Source organism: Pleurodeles waltl, chromosome 7 (assembly GCF_031143425.1).
Source record: "Pleurodeles waltl isolate 20211129_DDA chromosome 7, aPleWal1.hap1.20221129, whole genome shotgun sequence".
In the NCBI taxonomy this organism is placed as follows: Eukaryota; Metazoa; Chordata; class Amphibia; order Caudata; family Salamandridae; genus Pleurodeles; species Pleurodeles waltl.
Genome location: NC_090446.1, coordinates 864,210,168 through 864,231,459, shown reverse-complemented (window position 1 = coordinate 864,231,459; position 21,292 = coordinate 864,210,168). Strand labels below are relative to the sequence as shown.

At 41.6% G+C, this 21,292-nt stretch overlaps 1 protein-coding gene across 2 annotated transcripts in view; it reads right to left on the bottom strand.

Moving 5' to 3' along the window:
• Window positions 1-21,292, bottom strand: part of WDR55 (WD repeat domain 55) — a 219,813-nt gene that overhangs the window by 4,566 nt on the left and 193,955 nt on the right. For both annotated transcript variants that reach the window (XM_069199396.1, XM_069199395.1), the window contains one exon: window positions 19,076-19,245. In XM_069199396.1, coding sequence (XP_069055497.1) covers window positions 19,076-19,245 — 170 coding nt within the window. The remainder of the gene's footprint in view (window positions 1-19,075; window positions 19,246-21,292) is intronic.

Here is a 21,292-nt window from a genome sequence, read left to right as displayed (position 1 = left end):
ATGTTGAAAGTAGTTTGATCAATTTAGGATTGGCCCATTTGTAGACAGCCCCATGTGATCTCCCCAAAAATGTGGCGCAAATTGTTAAGGATGCATATTGGTTAAAATTAAAAATAGCTAAATTGGCTGAGGCGTCTTTGCTTAGCTTGACATATAAGTTTATATCAGCCAAATGCCATTATGAATTTGAAAATTACATGGACCTAATCTTATCCCCGCGAGCACGTGCACTTTTATATTAGGTTTAAGCTGGGATCATTACCATTACGCACTTTTACTTGTAGATGGTCCCAATAGGATTGCCAACAAGATGTATGCCCAAAGGGCTGTGGGTCACCAGAAAGTATTGTACATGTACTATTCCATTGTCCTGTATACGATAAACAACGAATTCAATAGATTATACCCCTTTGCAGATCCATTGGCATTAATAATCGGCTTTCAGCTCTTAGGATATGCAAAACGAATACCCATGGTATAGTGGTATGTGCGCTGGCCAGATTTTTAGATGCAATTTGGCATGCAAGAGCAAAATGTTTAGAGGCCCCTCTGAAGAAGCGTATGATTACAGAGAATAACAGAAATGCCACCTTTTCATAGGGATTATTAGACATCATCTTTCTGCCTTTTAAGATTATTGGGCGAAGGTTTTTTATATTATTGACTTTTATATTGATGGATTCATATTATTCTGATTATGTTTTAATAATTTTCTATTGTTCTTTTGAACATTTTATAGGCACAATGTTTTATATTATAGTGTATTAATTTATGGTTTTTTACCCATTTCTATATGTGTATTGCAGGATGAGCTTTTATGGTATTTCTATTACCGAAATAAAGTTAATGAATGAATGAACTTACCCTACTAGTTCTTGTAGTCCTATTCCTTAGTCCTCAGCTTCCATTCTCATGAAATATCCATGCCCAGAGAAAACAGAGCACATTTTTACCCAGCAGAAAAAGAGGGAGCACTTTTTACCCAACACACATCCGGGGGCTGTCTCATTATTCAGACCAAAATACCTATTCTCCATGACTTTATGTAATATAGTCATGACCAGTGTTGGTGGGTGTGAAGGATGGAGGAGAGTAGTTTTAAGGACTTCATGTGCAAATGAAAGAGCTTCAGCAGTGAATATCTTGCAACTATTCCATTGTTCTGTCACCTTCCTGATTTTAAATCATACAAAAACACTGATTTGTATAAGACAATAACAGGCAATTCTGAGCCTACCTGCAACCATCTATTCTGGAGTGAACATCCAACACAGAACTTGCAAAATACATGAAAAGTATACCAAGTGGCTGCTTCGAAGATGAAGTGGTTTGGAAGGCCACAGAAGCTAGCACGGCACAGATACAATCAGGCTGTGGGATTCTTTTGACTGAACACTTTACAACAGCTGACTCAGACTGCGATGGGGTCTCACATACTTGTTTGCCTGGGTTTGAGCCGCCAACAGTGGTGGAAGATTATTTGAGTGAACATCTGGAGGTTTTACTACGATGTGTATATAATTCAGGAATCCTCCTAATATCTAGGGTAGTAAGGAATCTTTCTGCATCTGCCACAGGGATTATACAGAAAACTGGCAGAACTATCGCCTTTGCTCAAAAGGAACAATGTGTTCTACAGACTACATTGCCCAAATGGGAGAAAAGTATAAGGGTCTCCCCAGGAAAGTGATCACAGTTCACCTCTACATGAGGCTGAAGTAGCTGCAACAAAGAATCCAACCCCATGTCACCAGTGCAATGTTTCTGGTGGCCAAAGGTCAAGTGTCTTGTGAACCAATATTGAGAAAATTATCTTCAAATTCCAAACTGGATAGTGGTCTTCAACTGCAGTAACACATTGGGTGGGTAATAAAAAATGTAACTGCCAGTAGAATTCTAGAACAAACATTTTTCTAATCAGAATTTTCACAGGCATCTACAGCACACAGTGCAGGGATTGCTGAGCTGCACTTGATGCACCGGTAGGTGTGAAATGATAAGTAACAGATCACCCAGGTTACTCCAAGTCCGTTTCCTTGCTGCCTGAATGGTTCTCATGTACTCCTGTGACAATCCAAGGTGCCCCTAAATAAGTGCTCTGGAACAAAGCAACCAAGATCATCAATAAAAGACAATGAAAAGGATCACAACAAGAGTAAAGTGCAAAAGGAAAGAGGCAATAAGCCAGTTTTAGAGGTCCAAAGGGAACCACCAAAATCAAGATTCATGTGATCACCTTGAGAATGACATGGTTGGGAAGAATGCACATAAAAAGTACACGACTCAGGTAGCCCTGCAAATCTGAGACAAAGAGAAAGCATTTTACATCGACTTCTGAAGGAAAAGAACTATCGACGACTGTCTCCAAGATAAGAGCAGGAGGAAGATTACTTCTAATCATTGTTCTCAGTCTGAGAGGCTTGGATCATTCCGCTCAGTCTGTTCGCTGAGTATTGCTAATCCTTTTTAAAACTGATGGCAGACAGGAAGACCCTGAAGTCCAACAAACACTGCTAGAATTCCCCAGCAAAGTGCAAAGCTAAGACAAGAGAGCTGCCTCTCGCTTGTTAATATGGAATACAGCAGTGGCACGGTCATAAAAATGAAGACTTTTCTGCCTTCTTTAATGGAAAGAAGATTTTCAGAGGTCAGACGTGAGCTTTAGGTTGAGTGAATTTATGCAGTATAACTCTCTATTGCAGAGTTCACATTTTCTGAATCTTCAGCAGACCCATGGTGGCTCCTTAGCCACAATGGAAAGAGTCTACAGTGATGGAAATCTCCGGTTCAGGAGAAAGGAATAGTGGGTCTGTGGCATCTATCATCTTCAGTTACTGCTGCAAGAAAATTGTGGATTACTTTGAAGTGGTGTCCTTGAGGTGCTCAGTAGGTGCGGAAAGGCTCTTGGGTCGTGTCATTCAAAGGTGCGAGCCACCATAATACGACTGAGATGGCTGCAAAGCTGCATCACATCTGGGAAGTATACACAGCATTTCTTCTTTATCTCTCCTGAGCTTGGAGATAAATTGCAAAGGCATGATCCCCAGTACCGCAAAGGCACTGGAGTTGCACAGCTGAATGAATGTTGGGTCTACTCCCTATGCAGGTTCCATGAAGCCATGGGCACATTCGGAAAATCTAGCTGCACTGACATGGAGCACCACTTCAAGCACCATTTGTTTTAGGTCCCATTTACAGCTGTAGCTGCCTGTTGTCGAAGGACCTATTGTTTACAATACTAATTCTTACAGTATGGTTTGGGTCAGCTCACTACTTATCACAAGTCCACCTTGTCAATCTCATTTGATTGCTTTCTTCTTGAATGTGTCCCTACTCCAGGTCATAGCTTCTTTCTTTTTGTCTGAGCACTGTATGGGAGTGCATGTCTTTTCTTGCTCACTCCAAGTCTGTTAATTCATCAGATGCAGCATGCACAGTCTGGTGTTGCTCCACCCCAGCTCACTGATCGATTGATTTAGATTTATAGAGTGCACCTTATACCTGGAGGAGTCTTGGCGCTTACCAGTGACAAGTGCAAGTGATTAAACAGCAAATAAAACTAATCATGACTAAACAGCCAAGTTTTCATAGATTTCCTGAAACTTGATAAAGAAGTGCCCTCTTTCAAATTCTGAAGGAGACGGTTGCAAATATGAGCATTACACATAATGAAACTTCTGCCTCCCTGGAAGACAGACTGTGTGTGGGGCGGAGGGGAGGTGGAAGGGGGGTATATCAAATTGCTTGTAAAGCCTGAACAAAGAGTCCTGCCGGGCGGGTACCAACTGAGCTTATCTTTAAAATATGTGAGCCCTAGACCATAGAGAGCATTGAGAGCATTACAAATGTCCTTGAAAATTATCCGCTTCTTTATAGGAAGACAGTGCAGTCTTCTGATAGCATGTGAGGCTGAGTGAGATCTGGGGACCTTCATCAGTTGCTGAGCTGCTGAGATTTGCAAAATTTGCAGTTTATTTAGTGACGTTTCTGAAGATTTTGACATACAGTATTCTATTACGGACCGGATTAGTACAAACATAACTGAAATTAATGGGTCGAATTGCAGAAATTGCGCCATTTTTCTTTAGAATGCATAGAATATAAAAAGTTGCCGAAATTACACAGTTAGTCTCTTGTTTGAATGTTAATCGGTCAATGATCAAAACACCAAGGTTTCTGATCTTCTTGACTGGTGTCAGAAAAGAGGCGCACTCCTCTGGCCACCACAAAGGGCTCGAGAAGGAGGTGTTGCCAAACAGTATGACTTCTGTCTTAGAAGAGTTCAGTTTAAGACAGATATTGTCCATCCAAGAGCTGACTTCACTCATACAGTTCCTAAAGATGTTACTCATATCAGAGCCTTTTTTAGAAAGTGATACCACAATCTGTGTGCCGTCAGCATAAGAAACTAACAGGCCAAAAGACTTGATCAAAGTTGCCAATGGCATAACATATAAATTGAACAAAGTTGGGCTCAACGAGGACCCCTGTGGGACCCGCAAGGTAATGAGTAATTCAGATGTATAGTCTTCCAAGGAAACAATTGGTTGTGATCTGTAAAAAAAGAAAACAACCGGGCCAGGGCAACACCCTCAATTCCAAGGCGCTGTCGCCATTCAATCCAAAGATCATGACTGACTATGTCAAATGCTGCAGACAAATCAAGCATTATTCTGTATCATCCAACAAATGATTTTCTTTAAAAAAAAAAGCAGCCCACTGTGCTTTCATGGCCTTTTCTACCAGCTTCACTGGGAAAGGAAGCCTGGAGATGGGCCGATAACTGTTTGGGTCAAGCATGTTTAAGTAAGGTTTCTTCAGAAGTGGAAGAACCGAAGAGCTCTTCCACTGTTTGGGAAACAGTCCTGAACTAAACATAGCATTAAAGATCTTGGCCAGGTAGGGGGCCACTGAACCAGGTACTAATGCATGATCTTGGGCAGACATAGGTCATCAGTTACTTATCTTCCACTCTCATTTTCTCGGTGTTTAAAAAAAAACAAAAACAAAAAAACATCTAAAACACACTTCCCCCAATTCCTTCCTTGCTCCCTGCCCCTCTGTGCTCACTTCTGTCCGTGACACTCAGCGTTGTTAAGTTGCACCCCACATTCCTCCATTTATCCCCAGCCTCCTTTTTTCTAGTTTATTTACAGGGAACTGCAGGTATGCTGTGTCACCATGTCACTTCTTTCTCGATAATGCATCTTTGAACACATTTTATTTTTAATTTATTGCTCTTAAATGGGCATCTGCCATTGAGACCTCCTGAGCTAAACTGCGGCTCAGTAGCTGAAGGCGTGTCTGCAGTCCAGGACAAATGAACAGATCACAAGACAGACTCTGAAGATGAGCAACCAAGCACTCAGAGGAGACTCACAAATCATAATACATGAATAAATATGGGGAGCATATGCAGGATCTGAGTCTCAATAACCAGAACTTGGGCTCCAACTAGCATAGAAGGCATGTAAAATCCTCCAAGAATAAAGGATCAAAGGTAGTGGTATGCATAATGGGAGACTGTGCCCAAATAAGACATAAGTTGGAAAAGGAAAGAACAGGCCTATTGCTTATGGATCAGTACCATAAAAGCTTAGTAACCAAATGTACTCGTACCAAGAAAACAGGTAAAAATCCTTGCAAGTTCCTGACTTGGTAACAGTGAAAGTTGTGTGGCAGACAACTGAGATAAGAGCAGTCAGAGGCGTAACACAAGACCCTGCATCCCAGTGGTGCAGGGGCACCCACAAACCTTCAGGGGTCCCCTAACCTTCCTGGGGCTCCATTCAGCTCAGAGCCAATGAATATTTGTGAGATATGGGATATTCTGGAGCCCCTCATTGCATTCTGCAAAAGGGGGCCCATAATATTGCATTACGCTACTGAGAGAACTGTGATGCCTCATTAAGTAGTGAGAAAATAAAAGCATGAGTCCTCAGAGGTCTGTAGATATTTTCCATAACCTTCATCAATGGTGACTAGGGATACAGCAGAAGCGCTGCCTCAGGCAACACTTGAGCCCAGGCCAGAGGTAGAAGATTTGGGTGTACAACCACAAGAGGAAACAGTACCGTACGCTATCCACTAAAAAATAGATAAGGACTTTGAACCAAGACACTTCTGAATGTGAAAACTAGTGGGTTCAGATCCTACCTCACTGAGGATCTCAACTGAGACTGCAGTATTAAACAGGAAGGAATTCATCCTGTGTCTCCAAAAGCAGAAGGTACAGAATACGCTTTGTTTTTCTTAGCAAGTTGCTTGCCTAGATTAGGAAGATGCAAGCATCTTAGAGGCTGTGGAGCACCATAGCCCAAAAGAAGGAACCATGTGTTGTCTACCAGCACAGACCTTTACTTGTGCTTTGTATCCTTTTGTGTACATGACTCTACTGTTGTATCCGGAGTCTTATGAGATTTCTTTAGTCAATGTTGCTAGGCTGGTAATGGAGTGAGGTTACTGAAGCACCTTAAGGTAGACCCGTTTCAAGTGGCACCTTCAAGAGACTCCCAGGATTAGGGTGTGCAGGCACCTCAGCACAGATCTCTGTGTTGAGACTTCTTAGGTACCCCTAAGCAGATGTCGTGGATCCTATTTAGTTTTAATGGGACTCAAGAGTTTAGCTTAGCCTTTTGGCTTGCAGGCCTGTGCCCCATCACCTAGTGACTTTTAACCTACTTAGTTCGCACTGTTTTAGCCCATTTATTTTATTATTTCTTTTAAAATGGCTGACATGTTTATAGTCGGAGAAATGTTTTTATTTTACATTATCAGTGCCACTCTGTTAAAGGCGTCACTATCAGCGTCAAAGTCAAGTCATGTACATAGGTATTCACATCATGTCCCTTACCCATTTACGTGTGACAGGAACAAAATGTACTTTTGGAGGTAATGGTTTACACAATTGATGCCACAAGCCTTCTCCCTTATCTGTTGTTTGGGAACATACCTGAGTCAGGGGTCTTACAAGATCTGTATAAATACATCTCACACAGACAAGGTTTTCAGAGGGATTCCTACCAGATGCTATTGACACCATCTATGCTACATGTCGTCTTGATGCACACCCAGCCTTCGTGTCCCCATGGAGTCTGATCGAGAGACCTCATTCCAAGGGAACGAGAGTTGGGGGGCTCTTCTCATGGACATGGTACTGGCAGATTAGGTTTATCACTCCTAGCTCTCATTAGGTTAGAGATTAGGTTCTCTAGGCTAGGTATTTTACATTTTATGTTATTGCAAGATGGTGGGGGTCTTTGTATTCACAACTCATGTTCACAATCATGCTTCTTTTATTATGCATTATCCTAATCATTACAGCTAATGCATTTTATTGTAGACTGGAGTCTTTTCAATAAACCTATTGAAAACTTTCCTGCATTTCCTTCATTGTCTGCGTGTGAATGAGACTTGTTGCTAACATGAGAAAAGGGTAACCTCCGTTCCACCACGACTCCCCTGAGATGTCACATTCTAGAGTCCATGCGTAAAGGCTGCCAGAAATCACCTTTAAATGTTTCGGTTTTTGATCATTTACTGCTTGTTAGCCGGGAGGGTTGTGCCAGCAGTTGCAACTTGTTCTAGGATTGGCTTAGTCTCCTACAAACAAAAGTGCTGTCATCCATAAACCAGAAGTCTCACCTAGGAGCAAGAGTACAACTACAACACAGACTGCTTGTGGCCACATGAGCATCCATGTGAGACCCCCTTGTACATTGGGGAAGCCTGCATGGGCTTGCAAACAAGATTGCATGCCAGGAAAAAAGTTAACGAGAGACAGCCAAAGGAAAAATTGAAGAACATATTCTCCTTTCTTTTTGCATCAGCAACCCATTAAGGTTTGGGAGGTTACCAGATTTTTTTTTAACATGAATAGTTAACTGCTTTTATTTCCTAACAAAAGCAAATCTGTAAAACTGTGCACTTTGCACATATGAAAAAGCCTGTTTCATGAACATAATGTATTCAATGGACTGCTGCCATTTTCCAAGAAACAGTAGACAATGGGCTTCAAATTAGGTTTATTGGCAAGAACCAGCGCAAGCATTTACAAGACCACAAAGCAAGTGCTGAGAAGAGCTTAAGAGACCAACAGTCACCCAGCGAGGAGCACAGGGACTAACTCCTCACTGGGCAAGAGTAAAATCCTCAATCCCAAAGAATGTAATGACGCATGACAGAGAAATAAGAACACTATGACACTGGAGGCACTAAGAAGATAAACACACAATACAACTGTGTTCCAATGAGACTAGTTATGGTCAACATTTAACCATGGAGGAGTAACGTCATCTTACACGGCTATACACCTGAGGGTGACGAAAACTGTCATTCAGGGACCGACATTGTTCCTATTAGGAGTGCGTGCTGTTGAGTGGAGTGCTTTCCTCTGAACAACAGAATCAGAAGGTTGTGCACAGCGAGCGGAAAGTCAGCTGAATAGATAGCTGAAGAGAAGTTTGCCAGGGCGTTGAAGGAACGCCACATCCAGTTGTCGAGAGCCCAGGCCCAGCAGTGACCATTGACCAGGGAGATCAAAAGCAATCCACAGAAACTATTTTCATTCAGAAAAACCCAGAGTTTAGAAGTTAGTTGATCTGTGCATGGCCACCCAGACACTAGATAAATAGTTCTGGGAGCATAGACATACAGGCCCCTCACCCTTAACATTGTCTCCATTGTTTTAAAATTTAAAGACCGTTAGCCCATGCAGGAGACAGAATTTAAGAAAATGAGTCTTATTTTTTTAAAGCACACCAACACAGTGTGCATACTCACTGACTAAAACACTGATGTTACTTTACTTAAAGGACTGATTTTCTTTTAGAAAATCAGTACTTGTGCTTACTACTAGAGTATTATTATCCCATGAGGACCTGTTATGTTGACTGCATCTCAAAACGAATAAACTGTCTTTTTTACTACATGTTTTTAATTCCGTCCAAATCAAGGCTTTTGGATATCTTTTGTAGGTTCCTGAGATGCCGACTGATAACGGTATGCAATGTTTACTACAGTTCACCTTATCCTTGCATTACAGCATAGTGTACAAGTTTAGTTACTTTCTATACATTATATTCTTTTGATTAATTCTTCAGACAGGCATCCCAGGTTTGTGAGGTATAGTGCTCAAAGGTGTTAACTCCGTGGAAACTCCATCTCCTCTTAGTGCCAAATTGGTGGAGTAAAGGCACAACAACAACATTGCCGTGAGTGCTTGCCACAGGTGAACTTCAGAAAAGTACCAAAAATGTCTGCTGCAATATTCAGTCGGGTTCCACATAAAAAGGTGCAGGGGCTTCACACACTTGGGACAAAACCTCACAGGGGGTAAGTTCACTTGTGAATATCAAAGATGCACAACACCAAATATCTCTCTATGGAGTCCTAGAGGCACAGGGTGGCCAGGAAAGCAATATACACTTCTATACAACAAAGTCTAAACCATCCTTTCTGAGGGAATCCCAAGCTACCTCACAACTGTTAGCAATTCAATCTTAGTAAATATAGTGATATCACTGGTTAAGAGAAGGACGTCTACCCCCTGATACAGGACGGTAGCCGAGATGTTTTAAAAGCAGCAGAGCAACAGTTAAGAATGGCTCATCTAAGTGTGGAGGAGATAACCATGTTTGAGGAGACATCACTGAGAAAGTCACCTTGGCAGTATTAACGTGGCAAAGTGTCTTTTGGCTGTGCTGTTTTCTTGGGTGCTAAATCTTTGGAATAGAAAAGGAGAAGTAAAAGAAACATGGATGGAAGGTATGCCTACCATTAGACTGGAATACAAAGATGTGGCTGGAGTGAAGTAAGTAAATCATTAAGTATAAAGAGTGCAGACCAAGGGGCATTTTGTTAAATTATCATGGATTGTAGGAGTGACAGTGGAGAGAGAGTTGGATGAGGAATAGTGGTGGAGTTGATATGGCAACACATTTGTTACATGATTAGAAAAGCATTTTTGGGGAGGTTTGTTTCTTGATGCCATGAAACGTGAACGTACTCAACAGTGGCGTTAACACTAACTCAAAGGCTGGGGAAAAGTTGGCCCGCTACCTGCAAGGATGTAGATTTAAGATCAGACCATGGACAGGGTTGCTGTGTGACAGGGGCCGCATAAGACTAGAAGAGGTCACCCAGGTTCATTAAAGAGATGACCAAGGCTTGGAAAGGGCAGGACAAGGGTCACAAAAGGGGTCAAAAGATGAGAAACAACAGCCTAAGAACGGGACTGCCATGGAGAGGGAGATGAACAGTGGAAAGAATAAGTAACAATTTCCTGGAAGAAGGGAGACGAAGAGTTGAGTGGATAAAGAAACACGTTACTTACCAAGAACAATAATTGTGCATCTTGGAGCACTATAAAATCACATAATGTGCCTTGTTCTAACGTCTGGGGGTTGGGCTCAGAGGATTTCCGTTTTTCCGCCATGGAGTCGACCAAAGGAGAAGTCTAGTCGAACCCCATAACATTAAGCATCATGCCCCTGTACGCTTATTCCTTTGAAAAAGCCAGAATTCCTCTGCAAACTCCCTGGCTTTACCTGGGAGGCCAGTGGAACGCATGCGAATCTAGAAGAGCTCAAAGCTGCAAAACTAATGCTACAGGTCAATATCAGGTTTCCTTTGGTGTGTGGATCTCTTCTAAATTCACATGCTATGCATCAATTATGTAGCAGTTTTATTCATCTGAAGTGGGAGGGCATGAACGATGCGAGGTTATGAACAGGTGCTTTAAAAAAACCCTGCCTCAATTCTGACTTCTTCTTTGCTTGAACATTCACATAATAATGCTTAGTAAAGTGTGCACGGATGACCAAGTTTCTGACCCACTGATGTTAATACAGGCACTCGATAAAAAGGCAAGTAATACCCATTTATTTCCTATAAAGGGTACCTTGGCTTAAGCTTTAGACTTTCTCCTGCCACTTTATAGCATTTTTGATTGTTTGCATTATCCACCTTGCTAGTGTTCCGTTTGATACTATTAATCCCTTGTTTTGAGCCAAGGAGCCACAAAGAATATGCAAGCCCTTTTCTGCCTCTGTTGTTGGATTTTGGAAAAAGGCTGGGTGGGGTTTGTAGAGACTAAGGGATGTGGAAGTGATAGACCACCTTAGGAATTAATTGAGGGTTTGTTGTCCTAACCACTCTGTCCACGCATATCTGGAGATATGATCTTGAACAGTAAGTGCCTGTAGTCCATTCACCCTTTTTAGCAAAGTGAACGTAACAAGTAAAGCTGTCTTGGTGTAAGATGCTTTAGGTGTGCTATGTGCAATAGCTGAAAGGAGGTACTTCATGAGTTGCACTAGGACCAAGTTGATACTCTACGTGGGTGCTGGAATGGAGCACTGTGGGTGAATTATTTTTTACCCCTTTGGGAAATCTTTTGATGAAAGTAGCAAAAATTATTTTGGATAGCCCCTTGGTGAATGAGATTATAACGGAGAGGTGTATCAGTACAAAGCGCACAGCGTTTGTAGCCAGTAGGTGTACAAAGTACCTGATGATTGTTGCGTCACCTGTATATGATTTTAGGACATTCTGCTTTTTGCACCGTTTGACAAATCTAGCTCATTTGGCTCCTTAGCTCTTATTTATATTAAGTTTCATTATATTCACAATTATCTCCATGGATCTTTATGGTACCCCCATATGTCCCAATTATCATTCTTCAGGAGCCAGGCAGCTAGGTTGAGGCTTTCTGGTTTAGGGTGGCAAATGTCCTTGTGTATTGGTAGTAAACTGTGAAACACCAGTATTTTTTTCATGTTATCAACAACTTCTATCTTCAGGTCTGAGAACCATGTTTGGCGTACCCTCTATGGTATGAGTGCGAGTGTCTGCATTTAGTGACCACTCGTGGGATGTGGGGAGATGGTGAAAAAGCATGATTTAAGATCCATGAATTGACAGCGCATGTCTAGATGTCCTGCCCTAACTTTTACAGTACATAGGATGTTGTACTTCCTGATTGTTGAGGTAAAACACAATTGCTTGCATTTAAACCACCGTTCACATTACTTGCGTATACGGAAGGCTTTTAGTGAGACAAACACCATCTTGAGTTCCAACGAGTTTATATGCTTGTCTGCCTGTTCCTGTGTCCATCATCCTCTAATTTTCAGATGCACTAACGAGCACTACACTGCTAGTGCAATGCTCCTGTTGTGAGGATCAGTGTTGGGGCTGGGTATTTCGGTATATGTACTTAGTCATGTTCTGTATCATTCACCATCACAATTGTTACCTGAGTTTGCACTGGACACCAACTAGATCGTCCTAATCCCTGGACACCACTGATTAGAGGGCTACTCCTGTACCGGTCTCATAAGCAGCCTGGCAGAGGGCATGAGGGGGATGCAACCCACCATCATCCTTAACATCTATGACTATGAGAACTATAAAGTTTGCCAAAGGTGAACTTGTCATCCATTACCAGCAACCTCTTTTGTAGTGGGAATACCTTGGCTGTTAGCAAATCTAGGTTCGCTCCTAGGAAGGTTTCCTGCTGCACAGAAGTGATGAATAATTTCTCCCAATTGATGGATAAAACTAGGGTGAACAGTGTTGATATCACCTGATTTAACCTTTCTTGGCCTTGTATAGACGAGTTTATCTTTACCAGTCAGTCGCCCAGGTAGGGATGTACGCGTAGCGCAGTGTCCCAGGCATGCTATGACTAAAGCTAGACATTTTGTGAACACTCTTGGTGCTGATTTTCTCTCAAATGGTCACACTTTGAACTAGGAATGAGTTTCCCCCTTGATAAACCTGAGATAATTCCAGCGGCTCCTGTTAGCGGGAATTTGGAAATAGAAGTCCTTTAAGTTGATGATCATCATGTAGCCGCCCTCTACCATCATAGGAATTACATCTTGAAGGGTTACAAATATGCTTAACTATCTCAGAACCATCAGCGGTGATAAGGTTAAGTCTTTCTTTGGTGGGGGAAGAATCATACATGTCAACATTTTAGAACAGGAAAGTGGGAGATATTTGGGGGGGGTGGAATATCGGGGGAACAGATTTTCCCCATTGAATTCTATTGCAGCGGAGGCAATTTCAGATGGGAGACAGCTAAAATAAAGCCATTTGTTGTTTAAAAAATCTCCAGTCTCATGCCTGAATTGGGTTTTTTGGCATATATAAAGTATACAGAGAAAATGCCTCAATTGTACTCATTCCTTAGAACCTCCACTATTATTCCTTTCCCTTTAATAGGCCATCCTCCTCTGTCATGAGAATGAGGTGTTCTGATTTGTGTCTATCTCCATGGTAGTATCTTGAGAGGTATGTTTTCCACTCCACCTCTATATATTATATCTGTACTGCAACGTGTTTAGCAGCCATTTGTCAGAGGTTATCCCTTTCCACTCCTTTTCCAGAAATCTCCCCGATTTTCAACTACAGGAATTGTGTGCTAGGGGTAGCTTGAGTGCTAATCAGTTCCTTGCCTGGACCGGAGCCTCTTGACCTCTGGCCACTCCCTTTAACTTTGGTGCAAAAGGATTTTCTTTGCTGTCCAGATGGCTGCCATTAAGGTGAAGTGGTGTGCAGTGCTAGGGGTTGAATGCTTTTGTGAATGATGCAGTTAGCAATGAGGGCATACTTTCTCCTATCTATTGTTCGGTGACCTCATTTTAAAGAATACACTAGCCTGTAAGGCTGTAAGGTTCTCCTGAACCTTGCCATCTCATTGTCTCTTTCCTTAAGCTGCAGTGATTCATCCACAGCAGCACCACATAAGTCGTCTCTGTAAACACAGTGTTTATAATTGTAGCCTACACATCTGGTTTGAAGCCAGGTATTCTAAGCCAGATGCCTTTTCAAACTTTTGTCTGTGCACAATTGTCTAATTGTTGTATCTGCTGCCTCCATGGATGACTTTAGACAAGTGTGGGCAATAGTGTTTACCTCTAATATGACCAATTGTGCTTGAATTTGTCTGGCAGGAGATACATGATCTCTTCTTGTTAAAGGTGGACATAGCTGCTTAGTAAAGTAATAGAGTTGGCAATTCTCCACTGCATTGCTGTTGCATTCTCTACGTTTCTACCCACTGCCTCCAATTCCTTGTTATCCTTATCTGGGGGAGCCCACCAGGAAGATGGGGCATTAGCTCTTTTGGGTGCAGTGAGGACTATAACAGAGTGGCACATTGGTCTTTATGTATAGTGTGGCATCTGGGGAGGGTTTGCAGTTTGTATTATGTTTCAATATATTGGGAAGTGACTACGTTTTGTGCATTGCCAGTAACGTTTCTACAAGAAAAAATGATTCTGCCTCCTCTAGATGAACCATGTATGTATCTGCTGCCCTCTTTACAATTGCTTTTATATGATATCATCTGGAGGGGAAAGCCTAGTGTGAATCAACCTCCTCTTATGGAGGGGCTGTCTCCACTTCTTGCCAATTGTCTCCTTCTTGGCTACTGTACCCTACATGTATCTCTGGAACATCAGCAAAGAAAAACTCATCAGGTTCTTCCCTTGGCTTACGAGTTGATGGAGCCAGTTCATCATTCTGTTCTGGCTCATTCTGGGGACGTTTTGACTTACTAGGAAGTGTGCATGCCTGGAGGTAGTCTCTGCATTTCTATTTCCTTTGGAACAGTGCTGCTCCTTCGGCTTTGATAAATTATTTTTGCTTTTCAACATTAACCACCATCTCTCTTTACTTAACCTAGTGCATTGATATGGCTCCCTCGTTTCCTTCTGCAGTTGTCTTTGTCCTTCCTCTGATCTCGATACGCTTCAGGAGAAAAATCTGAGTGTGAAGGTTTGACCATTCTGTTGTGTTTCAAATTCGACCCAGAGGGATCCTTGCTTTTCGGCACCGACTCAGATGTCGAGCATTTCAATGCCAACAGATGTTTTTTCTTCTTCAAACCTGATAATTTTAGACCAGAGGTGAGTCAGAGACAATAAGAGTGTATGCTTTTTCAGCATCATAAAACGTTTCTTGGAACAGTCTCCATGATGTCTTTAATGTCAGGGTCTAATGATGTTGAATGTTCGACATAAGAATTGACCAAAAGATGGGGTAGTACCAGAGATGCTGATGCCAGCACCTGGTGTACTCCCAAATAGGAGTACCTCTCTGTTATTACCAATTGTACAAAAATAATTAAAAATAAAGATAATATGTTTCCAAACTTCAAACCAAGTAAGGATCTGTCATAAAGAAAAATCTTGTTAAGTAACAGTTACATACTAACCCAGCCTTAAAAGATAAGAATATAAACAAGCATTGGCATAGCCAATAGGTCTCGCCTTTGGCCAAGCAGCACATTAAACATTTGTCAGAAATAAGCTGTGTTTGGGCATTATAAGTATTTAGCCATGCGACCCATTAAACCTTTATCAAAAAATAAGCTGTATATGTGCATTCCATCATACACTTGGCATTAGACTGTAATGGTTAGAACATCCCCTAGAGGGCACCACAATAAAAATAGCATGTGGAAGAAACAGGGTCATGCAACCATAGAACCATAAGCCCCTACAGGGCATAACCACACAAAAAGAAAAGAGCATTGCAGTATAACCATATACTCAGCCCTTAGCGGGGACAGTGCATTACATATTATCAGGCCTAGCAGGCCTATTAGGTTATTATTACAACAAGGCCCTTCGAACACACACTACTTCCAGCTGTAAAGCAAAAGCTCCAGCTGTGAGAGAGATTAAAAAGCCACTGAATGGTGGGAGAGGTTATGATTTTGTCCCCCCCCTCAACCTAGTGTGGGGACCCAGAAGATAGAGCTGTATAGAAAGAGCGCATTGTGCTGAACGTTTTGCTGGTGGTCACATCGTCCTAGAACCACCACAGGCTGAGTTATAGGCAAAAATGTGTTGTAAAAAGGAATGCCCAGCAAAGCATTATAGGGCAAGTTTCCAGAGTGCAGTGAATATTGTAGTATTGGCTCTCCCGCTGTGCCGGGGACAGCCACTTTGAGGGTTTCCCTTGTGTTTTTTTTATTTAAAAGGCCCCAGTTTGTATATTTTTCAATTGCTCAACTTGGGAAGAGTTTAGAAATGGGGCTGCAAGTTTAACCGGTGCTCATGTAAAGCACTCCAATCTCCAGGCTGAGTTTGTGCTATATAAATGAAAAAAAAAAAAAGAATGCCCCTCCAAATTTCAGCCCTTGTCGCAAAGGAACAGCAAGATGCTAGGAGAAGAAACAACATACCGCCACAAGCACGAAGCGAAGAGGCAAAAGAAAAAAGTACTGCACTGACACTAAGGTATATGGCCGATTGTGCAATAATCTATGTAAAAGGGTCAGTCTCCACGGTGGTAACAAAACAGCCTTAAGGCAGCACAAACCTAAAGCATTTACCTAACAAACCAAATTAATTTTGAAAGGCAAGCCAAGGAACGAATGAAAGTGATGGGCATGGTGAAAGCCCACAGAACAGATTACAGCATGTTGAGAGACAGAGCTTGCACACTGCCTAGGCTCGACCTAAAAAAAATATAAAAAAGATATAAAAGAAAACGTACTTAATTGGCATGGTTATACTACCATTTCTTTAGATCAGTTCACAGGGGTTTCCTGCTTGAAAGTATTTTCACTATTTGGCCTATGATACCGTCCCTACAATCCACTATAACATTTTTGTCCTCTTTTAAGTGTTGGCTTTGACTATGCTAAAGAAACATTAAAAACTATGAGTTGTAGTGCGTTCAATTACTGACCACTTGTCCTACCAGTATAAAGTCCATGTCTTACTGTATACAGGCATTCAACTGCCGCCCAACCGGATACCTCTATTCATAATCACTGGGGGATTAAAAAAAGGCCAGCCAAACAATTATCGCTAAATCATTAATCTGGAAACTGAAATATTTCCTCTCTTTAGTTCTAATTCACGTTTTTCATCAATAATGAAATAATTTTTGAAACCATGACCAGCACGTAATCCCAATTTGAAATCTTTACATGTAAAACTGTCCATTCTCTCTAGTAATGGTTGATATGTGATATTGTGCTTATTATTTAACAACCTTTTATTATTTTATGTTCCGCTCCTGTCTATATTATTTTGTTACAGCCTTAAAGAAAGCTACTTGGACCTAGAGAAACACATTTGAGGTTTTGTTAGTATACACAAGATCATATCGTATTTATGTAATCTTGAATGGTATTTCATAAAACAAACAAGTTAGTGTGATAAAATACTTAATCAATTTTGTAATTTAAACTATTCATCAATGCATTTTCAATTTGGTCGAACTAAAGTTTGAGTGCCTCCTATCCCTTTCTTCAAACAATTTCGGTTCAAGGAAGATCCTAGCTGCTGCCACCCCCCACCCCTCCGCCCCTTTGCCTCTTCAATCTCTTCAGTGCCTTACTCTTTGTCGGACAGTCCAGGGTCTTTTAGTGAGTACTGTTTTGACTGAGCTATGTTGTTATGTGCCAAGCATTGTTTTCCCTGCAATTTTGGTGCTCTGGCCAAGAAAACCTCACATGCTTTACAGCCTTCAGGCTTATGGCCCTTCAGCAAACATATGCTGAATGAGTCCTCCTGTGCCTGCTTGTGTTGATACATATGAAAAATCAAATTGTGTGTTTTTCTTCCTTTGTGGAATCAATAATGTTAAGAGCCCCCAGGTTGAAGTCCAGAGAGAAAGAAACTGCCTCCCTCGGTGTTCAACGCATTAATTCAAGCATACTTCCAGACATACTCCCACACATTCTTACACACAATCACACTGACATGCAGACACGCACTCACTTCACCATTCTTACCCGCATGCACTCACACGCATACACCCATGCAAACAACTCAACACACACAGACGCATTCACACACACACTAAGGCACTCATGCACACACTTAGACGCACACAAACATACACCACCCCCCACCCTTCTCCCTGTGGGCAAAGAGGTCTTCCGGCAGGGAACAGGAAGTTCCCTGCCGGAAGACAGTACTTGTATGGCAGCAAAATTTGAATTTCTCCCTCTCTAAGCTTCTGCCATCAAAATCAGTGGCTTCAGTGGGCTCTCATCTAGCAAGTGTCTGGCTCTGACAGGTCTTCGGCATATACATCCTTCAACTTTACACTACTGGAGGATTTTGTCTTTTATAAAAATATTAATAAATAAAAAAATAAGTCAAAGAATAAAATTGTGGAGCAAGACTACCTATTTGATCTATCTGACTGGTGCTCCATCAGGGACACAATTAAATTGTGCCTGGGTCCCAGTCGCCCGCAAACAGTGATTTCTAATTTACAGAATTTGGCACTTTTTACGTTAACACTTTAAAAATGTGTGTCTCTGTTTCTCCTTGTTGTGTTTTTGTCTTATTTATTACTTCTTAATGTTTAGAAACTGGTCATAGGATTTTTATTCATTTGTGTTTGGACTTTATTTTTTTTTTAACTGTTTTAGTTTTGCGAATAACTTGACACATTGTCCTAAATTAAGCTTGTCTGCTCTGTACCAGACCTACCAGGGATTGAGCCTAGATTTTGGTTATTGAAACCGTGTTCCCAGGATTTTGGGACTCATTACACAAGTACAACTCACATCCTCCTCAACTAATAACCGATTTTCTCAGATTTTGTGCACATATTGTGCCCTCTTTCTTACCTGATTTATGGGCTGTCTACCTGTAGAAAAAAATGTTGTTCTAAGTCAGCCTATTATCTTGTTTTTAAATTGCCTTAAACCAAGCGCTACAGAGACTATGAACACTTTTGAAGCTAAATATATGACGTGGAGCCAGATTTCTGAAGATCAAAACAAAATATTTTTAAAAAAGTAATAAATAGAAAGGTATCAAAAGTCAGGCAGATAGTTCTCAATGGCTCTTGGGAAACTAAACTTTGCAAACAGGTGACTGAGAGCATTACAATGAGTATATTGGAAAGCTCTGGAGGGCAGAAATGTTAGGCTTGGATACCCACTGCCATGACACCTCTTCGACCATTTGAGCAATGGTTGCGGTTTCTTAAAGTGCAAAGAACGATGCAGCACACCACACCCAGCCCATTTCCTTTGTACCTTTCGATTCATAAATGATGGCAGTGCCCCTGGTGGCACTTATCTCACCTGATCACTCCATCCATGGAGCCTGTGCACACAATGTTTTCTGTGATTGGTATCATACAATCAATGGACTCTGCTTTCACAGCAAATCGGTCACTTGTCGCTCCAAAGCCATCCCAATTAAAGAGATAAATTGTCCCCTCGCTGGAGCTGCAAGCCACTTTTTTTCCTCTCTAGAAAAAAGAAGTGAAACAATGCCAATAAAGTATGAGCAAAGAAATATGCGTCTATTGTACTAGATCGCCTCAAGGCACTGTTACAAGGGCTGCTGTGCTTATTCACTTGGTGATATGAAGCATAGAATGAGAGCGATAATCTACATACTAGTGAAGAGGTGAAATAGACAGTTGTCTGATACCATGATATATTTTACATATATATACATATATATAAATAAATAATGAAATATTTCGGTAATAAAGCAGAACACATTAGGAAGACACTACGCAGACAGACACCATGTTCACAGTATACAAGCCTGGCTAAAACCACACTTTATGTAAACAATGGATAAAGTCTCATCTTGTGGCCAGAGTCTATAAAGTTAGGCTTCCAGTGGCTTGTGGAAGTACAAGAATTGACTGTGATTGCTCTTCATCATTCACAACTGATCCATAACCATGCAACATAGCAGACTGAATGAAAACTGCTATTTCAAAGATACTTTTGCATTAAGAATTCAGCCCAGGGATCTCTGAGCATATCCCCCAGTGTGCCAGTGCCTACTTTCATCGTGCACTCCTAATAGATCCTTCTCAGGTACAGTTGTTTTTACACCAGTGATGGACCCAGCCTTATCTCACCATCACATTTACAATGTGCCAGTCTGGCTAGGAATGGGCCATAACCAGACTAGGGCTTATCAATCTTATCCAGGTTTTGGAACCTTTAGGAGCATGGGGTAAATAAAGGCCCCTGAACATTTACTCAAAATTTGGTCTACTTCAGCACAGAAGGATAATCCACACATTTTATTGGTTGTGCTGTTTCTGCTCAGGTTGCCAACTTTGAATGCTCTTCCATTCCTTAATTTGTTCATGAGGATGGACGGTTGGTAGGGGGCCCTATTACATTTACTGTAATTGTGCATACTCACTTAAAAAAGTACCTCCAGGTGTTATACACCTGTGAAATCTAGGTGGATATACTGCAGAGTGTATTTCCCCTTGTTGTGTTACGGTGCCCCTCTGGATTGAGCAGCTGTCATTTCTGAGCTGATCCCACACAGTACCATAGTACATATACTGGTTGTTTAGCAGTGCCTCCAAGAGTTGGGACTCTTGTCACTTCTGTGTGTATTCCATGCTCTATACTCCCTGGTGACCTCACATGCTATACATTCTATCAGTCCTAAGTTTAGAATACTGAACATACCTAATAATGGTAGGTGACACCTGTTTTATTAAGACACTATCCACATCCTCCTACTTATATGCAGTGACGTTCAAAATGCCATATGTCAAGCTCGTTTTTGACACTCGCACTTCTCACCCACACAGGCCAAACTACATTAAACTATGCACTCTGAAGGGTGTCTGGAACCCTATGCGAATCCGAACACTTAGTCGTCTTATCTACCGTATGATGGGCTACTTAAATGCTGCAATTCAATAAAATACATGTTGGTTGGAATTAATGACAAGTGGGAAGACCAAGGCTGAGTGGTCTATTGGGGATGATGGGTGTGACGCTTATCTGGGACTGAGAGAGACTAATGCAGACAGAAGCTGCCAAACTGGAAGAAGTGTGTCAAGATGGCACTAGAGTACTCCTTGGAATGGGCCATATAGCTGGTGTGCCACAAATGTCAGGGGCCTGGGGACAGATATAACAAACATGCAGTAGAGGACCAGGTGGCAAGAGGACTAACCACAGTATTCCTTAGTTCTACATAAATGGAAAACAGCAACATGAGACCACACTTGTCACCAAAAGCATTAAAACTGCTTTACCCACATATTGACTTGACACAATAGAGGAAGGTGGGGTGGGTGGGATTAAAAAGGCATTTCCTTGGAGATACAGTTCAGCTACAGTCAACGGCCAGATGGCTGTGGGGTATATTTAAAAAACAAACAAAAAAAACAGTAATCTGGGAGGGAGTCTCCAAATTGTAAAAGTCGCCAATTAGGCCGATAGGGCTCTTCTGCTGTTTCAAGCGTGAGTACTAGATTAGAAGCGTGTCACAACTGATGTGTTCTGGGTGCAGACCTCATTGGA